The sequence below is a fragment of the Mustela nivalis genome (genome assembly GCF_964662115.1).
Source record: "Mustela nivalis genome assembly, chromosome: 1".
NCBI lineage: Eukaryota > Metazoa > Chordata > Mammalia > Carnivora > Mustelidae > Mustela > Mustela nivalis.
This window is the reverse complement of record NC_139020.1, coordinates 211,892,006-211,904,801: the sequence shown is the minus strand read 5'-3', so window position 1 is coordinate 211,904,801 and position 12,796 is coordinate 211,892,006. Positions and strand designations below refer to the sequence as shown.

Sequence of the window (12,796 nt, the reverse complement as noted above, 5' to 3'; positions counted from 1 at the left end):
GTGTTTTCTCACAGACACGTCCCTGAGAGGTAGGCCTCCACACACATGAGCCTCTGTCCTGCTGCCCCCTCACCACCCCCCGGAAGCTCCCATGGGCTGCAAAATGAATGTGCCTCATGCAGACGTCCTCAGTTTTTTTTTTTTTTTTTAAATTGGATCTAAATTCCCTGCAGAGGTTCTTCATACATGGCTATACCCTTCATCTCACAGGTACGTTTCTCAAAAGAAATCCACCCAGGAATGCATTATACAGCTCACCTCCGCCTGTCCCCCCCAACACACACATAGGTATGTTACAGTTAATTGTACACCCGTATGGGTATGTTCCCATATACCTGGGTCCTATAAGATGTTCTAAAATGTTGGTGTGTCTCCTACGTGTCTTTCCAATACATTTCCACACAGGGATTCCTCATACAAGTATTGTCCATTTCATGTGCAAGCCACGCAGATGCGTTTGCAAAACAAAGGTATCCTATACCAGAGTACTCCACCAGGTGTTTCTTATAATGCAGGTGTGTTCTATACAGCTGTTTTCCGCGCAGGTGTGCTTGCACTCAGCTATATGCCAAATAGAGGCGATTCAATGCAGATGTCTCCCATAGGTGTTCTTCCATATCCACGCACATGTCCTCTATGCAGGTTGGCTCCCGGGCAGGTATGTACCGCACAGGTGTGTTTTTGTTAGGGGCCACCCATTCGGATCCGCCGCAGGCATGACCCATGGCCCCGTGTCTCCACGCCGGGTTTATCTCCACTCTTGTGCGATCCTAGAGATGCGACAGCAATGTCGGTGGGAGGTCTCTCTTACCCCTGAGCGCTTTCGTCCCTTTTTACTCTTCGGTGTTAGGGAATAGGGTTCCCGTTACAGGTGCGTTCCTGGCGCGGTCCCACCCCCGTTTGGCTCCGCCCTCTCGCTTAGGCTCAGGTGCACAAGCCGGAAGTGCGCTCCCCTCCCAGGTGAGTGACTAAACTTTCCGGGTCACGTGAGCGGGCGGAGCTGGAGGAGTGCGAGTTACCGACGGACGCACCGAGGGTTCGAGCCAGGTACCCGGACAGGGAACCTGAGCAAGGTCGAGGACGCCTGGGCCAGGTGGGGAGGTAGGACGCACGGCTCGGCCTGCCACCCCTTCCCCCCTTCCCTTTTCCTTTCCCCAGTCCGGGTACGCGCCGCCCGGAGTTAATCTTTAATCTCTGACCTCTGGCGGCGGGGGCGGGGCGGGACTCTGGGGTGCCCTGGGCGGGTCATCCCTCCCCTGGGCCTGCGCCCGGGTCTAGCCCCCTCCCCCATACCTTTCTCTTTCTCCCGCCCCAGGTGCCGGGTCGCAGGTACCCCCGGCCTGAGATGCGGTAGAAGCAGCGCGCGCGAGAAGCCGGGTCCCCGGTGCCACCAGCCTGTCGCCCGGCCCATGGCGAGCCCCGGCTTGGGGCTCCTTCTGGCGCTCGGCCTGCCGCTGCTGCCGGCCCGCTGGGGCCCGGCCCGGGGGCAAAGTAGGTACCGGTGGAGGGCGCGCGGGGCGGGGCTTGGAAGCGCGGGTTACCTGGGGCCTGGAGAGGTCAAGACCGGTGAGCGGTCATGGGATACCTTGAGAGGAGTCTACAGGGTCGATCAGGGTAGGGGCTTCTTTGGACGATTGGAGTTGGTGTAGAAATTCCCGAGTTCCCGAGGAAGGCAGTACTGGGGCCTGGGGAGAGGAGCTTGTGTACCCGAGTCTCAGTGTGGTTGAAGTGTTTTGGGCGGACTGGGAGCCAGGAGGAGACCTGCCTGGGCCTCTGATCCCAGGTTGACCAGACTGACCATAGGTGTGGACCCAGCCGCTCAGTGCTTGTATTTCAGTTTCATGAACCCCGGGGGGGGGGGTGGGTGGAGGTGTGAGTCAGACACTCCAGGGAAACCCAGGATCCACCCAGATCCTTAAGGGCCAAGGGAGGGCTGGAGAGGTGGCGGGGGGGAAGGCAGGGTCTGGCTTCCAGACATCATCTGTTAGAGCAGACCCCAACTCAGCGCCAACAGCAGACTGCTCTAGGCTGATTGCTCGCTGCTGGGCTTTGCTGGTTTGGAGATGGCTAGAGGGGCAGGAAGGACTGGGCCAGCCCCTGCACGCAGGGCTCCCACAGTCTCTATCAGGACAGAAGATTCAGAAAGGCAGAGCTCTAACGGAGGGATGCCCAAGGAAGGTGCCAAGATGGGAAGGATAGATAAGGATTAATTTGTACTTTTTACCTACCCCTCCCTACAGCGCTGGATCCCCCTCTAAATGAGAACGGCACCGTTACACCTGCGGAGCCGGGCTCTGGCTCCGATGGGGCCCTGGTGAGTTGGGGTTTTAGGAGGAGGGCAGCAGGGAAGTTACTCAGGCAACCCACATGTAGCAGGTGAAGGGGCCCAAACTCCCAGAGGTGGCAGGTGCTTGGGAGGGGGAATCCCAGGCAGGGGTGGGCCATGGTGTTGGGACAATAAGGAGCCCTGGATGCATCTCAGGTAAGGGTGGACAGTCAACTTGTCCCCTCTCCTGCAGTCTCAGGGGGCCATCACTGCCATCATTGTGGTCTTCTCCCTCCTGGCTGCCCTGCTTCTGGCCGTGGGGCTCGTGTTGCTGGTGCGAAAACTGCGTGAAAAGCGGCAGACAGAGGGCACCTACCGGCCCAGCAGCGAGGAGCAGGTGGGTGCCCGCGTGCCGCCGCCCCCCAACCTCAAGCTGCCGCCCGAGGAGCGGCTCATCTGAATGCTGGGGCCCGCTGCAGCCACCACCACTGGCCAGGACCGCCTGGTGCTCGCTCACACACAGCAGCTGCCACCAAGACAACAGCCTCTGAGGGTTCAGGAGGACTTGGGGGGCCACGGGGCACCTGCCTGCCTGGCGGGCTCGGTGAAGCATGCCACCTCTGCTTGACTCTGCCTGCAGTTGGGGATGCCGGGGCTGGGGGGCCGCCTCCGCGCTTGCTGCACCGTCTTCGATCGGCCTTCTGTCCTGCTGCCACACGGGCCCGACAAAGCCTCTCCTTTCCTTTCAGTTCAACCATGCAGCCGAAGCCCGGGCTCCCCAGGACTCCAAGGAGACAGTGCGGGGCTGCCTGCCCATCTAGGTCTCCTTTCTATCCGTCTTCCTTGCTGTGTGACCTTGGGGGAAGGCAGAGCCCTCTCTGGGTAATCAGACCTACCCAGTGCCTAAGAATAACAGGGAAGAAGGTGCTTTAAAGACTCTGTCCCTGAGGGCAAGGGAGAGTATATTGCTCACGTTTTATATACATACACACATATATACATTTGGTAGTGAGATATAGTAAAAGCTTTTTCTCTTTGAGCTGATGGGGGCAGGAGGTAGTCTAGATGGAGGGAACAAACTCAGGGCTCATAGGCTGTTGAGAGATGAATCATGAGGTTGCAAGGATCCTAGGACTAGGAGGGCTTCCTGGAAGGGAGGGGCTTCCAGCTACGCGTCAGAACCAGTTGGAGGCTGCTCCAGGAGGAAGGAAGTGGATGGGGTACCTTTCTGAGCAGAGAAAGAGCCCCCAGATAAACTCACCAGGAAAACCAGCTTTGGGTTCTTGTGGCTTTATTGAAGGACTGGGGTCTCTGCCAGGTCCCTGATTCTTAACCTTCAAAACACTTTTTAAGCTCAGCGACTCGGGGCCGGCTCCAAGCCTGGGGATCCTGCCAGCTGTTGGCAGGTGCAGCAGGGGGTCTGAGGGCTCCTGGCCCCTCTGGGAGCTGGCAGTGAGTGTGCTCTGCCTGTGGGACCTCAGAGGGCTGGGATCTGGGGTTCTCTGGGGAACCGGGATCTGAGGAAGAATCAAGGGGTTGGGATGTCCAGGTAATATCCGAGTTGGGCATTGTGGGGACCAGAAGTTGGGAACCTTCCAGAGGGCTGGATTGGGTGGGTGCTGTGGAGAGCTGGGCACAGGGGCTCTCCTGGGCCCTGGGATATTTGGTTGCCTTGGGGGAAGGAGAGAGATGTAGGATTAGAAGATGGGGCTCAGGGTCTCCTGGGCTGCTTGGATCCACAGAAGCCGATGAGGACTGGGATGAAAAGATGATTTCTTGGCTGGCCTCCAAGGGTGGCTGGGAAGTAGGGTCCTTTGAGGAGGTCGTGGCATCCAAAGGCTGGAGGGTTTGCAGAGATGGCAGGTCAGCAGGTAGGGACAGGGGCTGAGGCTCTGGTGGTTTCTCCTCATCTGGTTGCCATCTTGATGTTCCCGGGATGTCAGGCTGGATAGGGGTGGGGAGATGGGCAAGTTGCTGGCCTTCAGAAGCTGGAGGGGCTGGGAAGAAAGATGGACTAGACGGGGAGGACTGGGGGGCTCTCACCAAGCTGAAGCAGCTGTCTGGGTCCCTTCTGTGGCAGCAGTCCAAGCTCTGGCTGGGCCGCAGGCCCCCCGTCCTGCTGGCTCCCATGCTTAGGCTGTCCAGAATCTCACTCAGCAAATCCAGCTCTTCTCCAGACCCCAGGAAACTGCTGTCCAGAGCTTCCTCTGCCCATGGGTCCTGGGCATCCTCAGGGCTCAGAGCAGGTGCCCTGGGTAGGGATGGGCAGCCTCAGATGTCTGCCCAAGACCCCAGTCCTGACCGGACTCCCCTGAAGCTTCTTGAGTTTAGGCACCATCCTCCCCTGGTGGATGGGTCCTAGCCTCCCACTTCCAACTTTGCCCCCTCCCCACTCCCAGCCTTTGAGCCTTACCCCTCCTCCAGGGACTCAGAAGGGCTCTCCAGCCCCCTTCTCCTGCTAGGGCGCAGGGGCCGGTTCTGCAAAGGACAGATTTGGAGGGCGGGGCCTCAGGAACTACAGAATCAGGTTTCTGGAGGAGGGTGAGTGTTAAGTGGGTTCCGGATATTGGGGTAGGTGAGTGAGAAGTCTGGGTGGAGACAGAATGGGAGGAGGACTAGGTGGTAATTCCAGGTGTGAGCCTTTGCGGTGAGGGGTGGCGTGGGGGGACACAGGTACCTTTCCAAAGTGCTGGGTGATAGGCAGGCGCTGCTGCAGACGGTCTGAGCGGCTGGTGAGGGACAGGGCTCTCAGGGAGCCCCCCCTTTGCAGGCCAGAGTCCCCATCCTAGGAAGAGGGTGGGTGAGCCAGGAGCCCCTTCTTCCACTGCCCCAGCCATTGGCTACTGGCCTTACCTTGTACATCAGAAGGCTCTGCATACCCTTCCAGCCGCTCTTGGCCTGCGGAGGAGCCAAAAGAGAATTAACCTCCTCGGTGATTTGACCCCGAGCATTTTGAGAACTCAGCTCTCCATCCCGTAGGACAACTGCCTTGTCCTCTGTTCACATTTGTGCCTCACAGACAGTCACAATTCTCCATGCACCATCCGAATTGACTAAGAAGTCAACCCAAGTGCTCCCAGGGGACATAACCACTGAATGAACGGGGAGTGGCAAAAATGGAACATTGTAATAATGTACCAGCATTCAAAAACCAGACAAGTGAATAAAACCTAAGGGACAATTTGGAGCTGCAGACACTGGCCACAGGACACTTCGGGGCTTGGGAGACAAGGAAACCAAAGGGCAGAGGCTGGGACTGTAGCATCTGGGATGAAGATGTTCACCAATGAAGCTGGGTTGTCAATTTCAAATAGGGAAGAAACGATCCTGACAAAAGTAGGCAAATGGAGAATAAAAGCAGGAAAACTTGTTAATGGCTTAACTGCTGGTTCGGTTCTGATCAAAATGTTTGCACTTTAAATTGGGGGGTAAAATGTCCTGCCCCCATGAGGGGTTGACATGTGCCTTGTCCCCTTGTCTTTGTCACCCCGGTAAGTGGCCTGTCTACTGTAGCCTCACCGAACGGTACATGTTTTTGACAGCTGGTTGGGTCTTGGCCTTGACAGAATGCAGGAGGGCACCACCACCTTTCTGGGGAGAGAGAATGGCAAGGGAGAGAGACTCGGTACCCTGGGGTTACCCATGACTCCACCCCCCCACCCCAGCGGTGTGATGCTGAACAAGGCCCTCTCCCTAGGCGAGTCTCAGTCTCTTCACTTCTGTCTGTAAATGAGCATCATGATGACCCTCCCTGGGGACTATTATGGAGCCAAGTCAGCCCCAAATAATCGCTAAACACGTGTTCGGTGTTCCTACCTTTAGGTTGTCTGCCCAGAGCTGGTAGGAGCGAACAGCGCCTGCAGTGAGGAGACGTGGTCATGGCTGGTGGGCCGAGGCTGGGGTGCTGGTGGGGCGGGGGCTCGGGGCTAGGCACAGGGCTCACCTGAGAAGCCCTCGTTGCAGGTGATCTCCTGCTCAAAGAGATCTGAGAAGCCCTCTCCCGTGTTCAGCTTCTCCAGTCGGCCTTCAATGAACTGGGGGAGGGTCAGAAAGGGCTGCCACCAACGCATCCGAATTCGGGGACTCAGGATTCTACCCACGCAGAAGCCATCCCTGGCCCCTCCAGGGACCCACCCCCTAGGACTCAGGAGTCTGGAGCCTCCTCAGGATTCCAGAAGCCCAACCCTCTCTCCTCTGCCCCTGTCTGAATCCGTCCGGAACCTCATAGGGACCCGGAAGTCGGACTCTGACACTCCTTTCGGTGATCCTGGAAGAAGTCGACCTCATCTGCAGGGACCCGAGAACCCATCCCAACACAGATGGACCGTAGAGTCCAGTCCACCTCCGAAGAACCCAGGAATCCGGCTCCACTTCTCCCCTATGTCCCTGCAACCCCGGAGTGGCCGCCCGGCTCCTCCCCAGCCAGGGGAGTGCGCACTCGCGACCCGCCCCTTACAGAGTCCCGCACGTACGGTACAACCGCGGAGTGCCATTCCCGCCCCGGATGCTCTATCCTTAGGCACCCAGGGATTTAATCCCACCTCAGTCTCCCCAGGAACCTGGGAGTAGATCTTATCCCCGGGAGTCAGGGGCTCCCAACTTCAGGGAAACGGTAGTTCCGTCCTGCCTCCCCGACCCGGGGACCCTGAAGGGTGGGACTCCGCCGGACAGCCTCTAGTCTCCCCTGTAGTACTCAGGCGTCGGTCCCTCTAGCTCCAGCTCGCCCCCCAGGGACCCAGGATTTTCCGCCCTCGCCCCGCCCCCCGGCGCCGCCCACAGGGTTCTGGCGCACCTGTTTGAACAGCTGCAGGTGCACAGCCCGTCGATGGAAGGCCTGCAGGGGCGCCCCGGGCTTCTGGGCCAAGAAGGCTTCTTCGCTGAAGGTCACAGGCTGGCCCTAGAAGAAATACCCGCGATCTAAACTTCTGTGGCTCTCCTGGACCCCAGCTGTCTCCCTTATTCTATCGTGTGTCTATGCAGCAAACTTAAAATGGGACCGGAATGGGATCTATCTCATCATACGGTTGAGCATTAAATGAGATACAGTGACAGTAAAACCTAGCATTTGTCGAGTGCTCACGATGTGCTAGGCACTATCCAAATATTTTGCGCATGCCCATTCCCTGACTCCCATGACCCTTTTGTGCGGGTACTGGTGGGATTCCATTGGACAGATGAACAAACAGAGGCACAGAGTTAGCACGCCACAAAGGCTAGGTATTATTATTGTTGTTGTTGTTCCTTCAAGGACCCAACAGGCCTCTCCCTTAGCCTCTCCACTGCTCACCGGGCTGCAGATGAGTGCATCGCGGTAGCCCCCGAAGAGCAGGGCCTGCGCTTTGAGGAAAAGACGGGAAACCCCTTCCCCCGGCGCCAGCGCAACCTTCCTTAGCCGCAGCCTCAGCAGGGACACCTGCGGGACATTGGAAGGCTGTGAGCGGGCGGGTGTGAGGCCTCGGCCTCCGCGACGCGGCAGGGTCATAGAAGGGGGTGACACTGACCACGTCTGGGGGCAACGCTTGCACGTCGTCGAAGGGCGTCTCCAAGGTATTGGAGTCCACGTTCATGACCACGACCTCCTCCAGAGCTTTCTCCCGCACTCTCTGCGTTGGGAAGTGGGGGTGGGGACGGCCGCTCAGAGCCCGAGGATCTCTGGCCTGGGCGGTCCTTGGAAATGCAGGAGGAGGGGGATCCCGTCCGCCGCTGCGATCCGGGTCCGCCCCCACTCACCTCGGCGAGACTGGAGTGCACTCCGATGAGGTAGGGCATGGGCGCACTGCAGACAACCGAGGGGACAGGTCATTGCGAGCGCCGTCCCACAGTCTCCGGGACCCCTGGGCTCTCCCCCTAGCCCCGCCGCTCCCAGTCTCCGCCCCTCACCAGCAGTAGTCTAGCAGGTGCGGCGGCAGCGTGGGGATCAGCACGTGCTCCCAGTGCATGGGGTACAGGAGGGCGCAGGACGCGTGGACGCACGATGTCAGCTGTGGATACGTAGGGGGCCGTGGAGTCAAGGACTGGACATGCCCCCCACCCCAAGCTTCAGGGACCCTCTTTGGGATAGTGGCTCTCCTGGCTCCATTTCCCACGTCCCCAGACCCAGATAGGTCCCCAGGGACCCTATGTGCCCCTCCTCGCCCCTTCCCCACGCACTACTGGGTAAGAGGTGGAAATTCAAATCCCTTTTGGAGTCCTGTGAAGCCCAAGAATTCGGCAAATTACAGTGTTTGGAGCTGGTGGGGCCACTACTCAGCAGGTCCTTGTCGTTCCCTTTAGGGGGCGGAGCTAATATGTAACCCTCCGATCTCTCCCCTCAGTGGTAGAACAGCCCAGTAACTCCACCCCTAAGAGGCGGAGCTAGAGTTCAGCTTCCCTTGGTCCCTAGGGATGGAGCTCGCGTTCGTCCTGCATTCGCGACCTTCGTTCTCCTCTTAAGGGACGAAACTACAATTTAGCGCTCCCTGGGTGCATCCCCCCCCAGAGGGGCGGAGCCAGCCTTGTTTCGGCCCCTAGTGGATGGGGTCTGGACTAAGCTCTCCCAAAGAGGGGGGCACTACAGCGCAGCCCACTCTGATTCCCCCCAGAAGGGCGGAGCCAGGATCCAGACCAACCCTGATTTTCAAACCCGCAGAGTCAGGACTTTGCCTCGACTCTCACGCTGTGGAATTAGAACCAGGATTCCGCCCCGCCGTCCCGCCCCCAGGGACCAAGCCAGGCCTGGGCCCCACCCGCGGCCCGGCTGGCCCCGCCTCACGGTGCTCAGCTTGCTGGCGATGAGTAGGACCCTTCTCTCCGCCAGGAGCGCGGCGAACAGCCCCACGATGTTCTCGTCGGTCACCGCCACCACCAGCTCCGTTAGGTTCCTCTGAGGATCGGAGAGAAGCGCTGGGCGCAGGGAACCGCAGGATCCGGCCGCCCCCTCTGGGTGGGCTTCGGCATTCCCTGCCCACCCCCCCCCCCGACTCCCGCCCCAGCACCGAACTCACGTTCTCAGGAATGGATGGCAGGCGGCCGGAGTCGGGGGCTACGAAGCAGGAAAGCTGGTAGGGGGCGATGGGCGGGGGCACCGATCAGTCAGGGGTCGGCCTCACCGGGGTGCCCAAGCTAACCGGGTCCCCAGTTCTGCTCACCGGCCCGCTGTTCCCGGGGGCAGGGGGCGGGATGCTATGCGCACTGGAGACAGTCACTCCGCGGCCCTGGGAGAGAGGTTGTGGCTGTGTGGTCCTCAGGGCTGGGGTGCAGCTTCCCCATCCTCCCAAGGGGGTCCCCCAGAGGCTGAGGGCTACTCACCAGCTCGACTGACGCCTGAGTCACAGGCAGGGGCTGCTGCAGCAGGTTTAGGAGAAGTTCCTCAACCTCAGAGACCTGGAGGGGAGCGGGTTGTCTGAACCAGGATGCGGGTTGGGGATTCTGAGGCCCTTGACTGGGGCTGAGTGGTCTGGGAGGAGCCAAGGGTTTTAGCTCAGGCCTGGAGGTTCTGAGCCTGGTGGGGGGGCTTGGGAGGGTAGGGCTGGGACTAGCACAGGATTAAGAAGGAGGGGCTGGTCTCACTTGGTCCTGGGCCAGGAGATCACCCACTGTGTTCAGCAGCTTGTAGAAAACCTCAAACCAAGGCAGGTGACTATAGGGAGAAGACAGGTTCTAGGAACTAGCCCTAGGCCAGGCTCCTTCCCACCCCCACCCCAGAGCCCATACCCCACACCTGAGGATGCAGAGGCAACTGTGGGCACCAGCCCGTAGGTGACAGAAACCATATCGGCGGGTGCCGCTCAGGTCGGTGAGGGCGAAGGTGAAATGCTGCACAGCGGCACTCGGGGGTTCCCTGCAGGTGGAAAGGGCTCTCAGAGACCTGAGGGTCCCAGCTCCCTGATCTGTCCCCCTCCCCCAGCCAGTACTGCGTCCACCAGTCTGAGTTCCTGGGTCCCTGAGTGTCCGCTTCTATCCGTACCTTTCCACATCGAAAGGGAAGCAGAATTTAGGCACCATCTGCATAGCCTCCTGGGGGTGGAGAGAAGCACAAGCCGCTTGGCAGCCCGCCCCTGGCCAAGACAGTCTCCTGCCTTGGGCGGACTGGCCCGGGTCCAAGGGGAGCAAAGAGCCAGCCTGCATACCTGGTCCCTGAAGTCTGGGGGGAACTGCCGCAGGATGGGGGGGTCTGTGGGAGATGAGGCTTCTCAGTGCCGGGCCCCAGGCCCATCCCCCAGGTCCCCACTCCCACCTGAGGCCCCCAACTCACCCTCCTGCAGGGAGGCAGGACAGGCTGCTTCAAAGAACCAATCGAACACGGCAGGTGGATCCCGTCTGTGGGACAGGACACATGGGACATGGGCTCAGTGAGTCCAGGGGCTTGCTTCTGGGTGTGCAGTCGTGCAATACGTGTGTCTGCAATGCCACATGTGTGTGCGTGTGACAGGTGTAACTATGTGTGTGTGCCCTTGGTGATTTGTGGCGGTGTGTACAGGTCGTGTGGTGATGTGTGAACAGTGGTGTTGATTGTGTGTGCATGACTGAGAAGTGTGGAGCAGAATGAGAGTGTGACTGTGTGTGTGTGTTTGTGTGTGTGTGTGTGTGTGTGTGTGTGTGATTCTATCCTGTGTCTGCCTGGCTGTCCAGTAGGTGGGAGTGCAAGTGTGTGAGATCTAGCCAGTGCAAGGACAAATAACATGCACAATTTCTTGCATGTCTGTGAGTGTGGCCGGGGCAGTGTGTGCGTGCCTGCCCAGGGTCGTCTTGAGAGCAAGAGCACCCGCCCAGGTTTCTTGGAGTGGGAGACTACATGGTGCCCCAGGGGCTGACCCCAGACTTCTCGTCAGAGCAAGAAGGGCCACAAGCCCTGGGCTGTGAGCCGTGCCCTCTCTGCCGTGCTCCCTTGCCCACCCCCCCACTCTGCCCACCCCACAGAGGATGCTGGGACTTGGGCTCTGGGGGAGCAACAGCAGGACCCGAAGAGAGACAGCGGACAGATGGGTCTGGCTGCCAGCAGACACAACCTCTGACACCCCGCCAGGGACACCCCGAGCTCTTCACCCTCCTGCCCATGCAATCCCACACAAGCATCTGGGCACAAGGCCCCACACCATCTTCTCTCACCTCTCGGTCCCCTGCCAGCCCCCTGAAGCCATGTTCCCCATCTCTCTGATACACCAAGAGGTGCCTGCTCAGAGTTACAGACTTAGTCATGCAGAGCCAGAAGGCAAGAGAGAGAGAGAGAGAGAGGGAGAGAAGAGGGGCCGAGAGTGGCCTGAGAGTGCCTGTGAGTCAAGTTCACACTGCAGGCCTGCTGAGAGACCTGCCCCGTCCCAGCCACCTGCCGCTGTGGCTCACAACCCCTCCCGGCCTGCCCCAGTTCAGCTCCTCTTGGCCCCAGCCCAGGCCTGCTCTGGGAGTCGTGGTCCAGAGAGTGGGAAAGGGCGCAGCTCTTACTCTGCTTTGGATCCCATGGTCCCTGCAGGGCCACCTCCGGCAGCGGGGCCCTTGCCCCAGGGGTCCTGGGGGCCTGTGCTTGTGCAGGGCTGGGCCCTGAGCCCGCTCAACTTCCTGTGTGGCTGGGAGAGGAAGTTTGACGGGGTGACGTCCCGGAGGGAGGCCCCCGCCCCCACCCACTGTGAGAGACCCAGGCATCCTGCCTTCTAGCCTTCTGAGGGTAGGGTGAGCATGGGTGGCAGGCTCGGAGGCTAGACCCCCAGCACCGCTCTGCCAGGCCAAGGCACCTCTGGTCCCTGACATTACACCCAAGCCTTCCTCTCTCTGGGGCAGCCAAAGATTCAATTTGCCTGAAATGCTTCCTCTTTCCTCAACTCTTCCTTCCTTTGGCCCATCAGCACTGGCCATTCCCTGTAGGACCACCAGAGGGAGCCAGGCTGGAGAGTGGACACAGGGGAGCCAGGGAGGCGGACGTCCAGCAGACAGAGTGTCCTCACGGACACAAATCCAGGAGTGCAGAGGGACAGCACACATCCGGAGAAGTCCTTGCCCAGCCATGTGACAGATGCAGAGGTGACACACAGGTGCAGCCAGCAGCTGGTTCCAGATGAAGACTACAGACCACAGCTGTGGGTACAGACAGGACAATGGAAATACAGATCTGGACAAGAGATAGAAGTGCATAGAGCGCAGATACAGATAGAACAGTAACAGAGGGACAGACATGGTCAGGACCCTGCCCCGAGCCAGAGTCATAGCCAGACATAGTCACACACACGGAGAGAGACCCATCCAGACACCCCCAAGCAGAGTTGCAGACCCGGAAAGAGACAGAATGCAAGTGGACAGATGGCCACCTTGTCCTTGGGAAGCACAAGGACATACTTGCAGCACAAAGGCAGAACACAATACAGGTACCCATGATCACGCACATACACAGAAAACCCCAGAGGCAGACTGAGGGAGTCCAAATTCAACAGACCCTGCGAGACTCCTTGGCCTCCTGAAAGGTACTGAGAAGGTCTGTATGGATGTAGGTGTGCACAGGAGAGAATTCACATGCCTGGCATGTTTTGGGGGGAGTCTGGAGGTGAGCGTCTGTGTGGCTGT

At 59.4% G+C, this 12,796-nt stretch overlaps 2 protein-coding genes across 7 annotated transcripts; one reads left to right on the top strand and one right to left on the bottom strand.

Annotated features, from left to right (window-relative positions):
• Positions 1-957: 957 nt before the first annotated feature.
• Positions 958-5,648, top strand: CRB3 (crumbs cell polarity complex component 3). 3 transcript variants are annotated; one of them, XM_082691660.1, is made up of 5 exons: positions 958-1,101; positions 1,316-1,491; positions 2,241-2,314; positions 2,520-2,663; positions 3,016-5,648. In XM_082691660.1, exons 2-5 carry the CDS (start codon positions 1,410-1,412, stop codon positions 3,085-3,087), a joined length of 372 nt encoding a protein of 123 aa, XP_082547786.1. In that variant the 5' UTR covers positions 958-1,101; positions 1,316-1,409; the 3' UTR covers positions 3,088-5,648. The 3 variants fall into 3 exon arrangements, with proteins under 3 accessions (XP_082547786.1, XP_082547787.1, XP_082547788.1); XM_082691661.1 differs by having other exon boundaries at positions 976-1,093; XM_082691662.1 differs by having other exon boundaries at positions 987-1,047.
• DENND1C (DENN domain containing 1C) lies at positions 3,541-12,016 on the bottom strand. 4 transcript variants are annotated; one of them, XM_082691419.1, is made up of 23 exons: positions 11,687-12,016; positions 10,500-10,564; positions 10,375-10,418; positions 10,212-10,261; positions 9,966-10,085; positions 9,815-9,884; positions 9,554-9,628; positions 9,394-9,459; positions 9,250-9,303; positions 9,018-9,128; positions 8,147-8,247; positions 7,997-8,042; positions 7,768-7,869; positions 7,554-7,679; positions 7,059-7,163; positions 6,210-6,300; positions 6,083-6,123; positions 5,786-5,857; positions 5,120-5,164; positions 4,944-5,051; positions 4,680-4,744; positions 4,310-4,517; positions 3,541-4,210 (listed from the first exon to the last, which is right to left on the bottom strand). In XM_082691419.1, exons 1-23 carry the CDS (start codon positions 11,701-11,703, stop codon positions 3,596-3,598), a joined length of 2,397 nt encoding a protein of 798 aa, XP_082547545.1. In that variant the 5' UTR covers positions 11,704-12,016; the 3' UTR covers positions 3,541-3,595. The 4 variants fall into 4 exon arrangements, with proteins under 4 accessions (XP_082547545.1, XP_082547544.1, XP_082547547.1 ...); XM_082691418.1 differs by having other exon boundaries at positions 3,541-4,517; positions 11,687-12,002; XM_082691421.1 differs by lacking the exon at positions 10,375-10,418 and having other exon boundaries at positions 11,687-11,811.
• Positions 12,017-12,796: the final 780 nt, after the last annotated feature.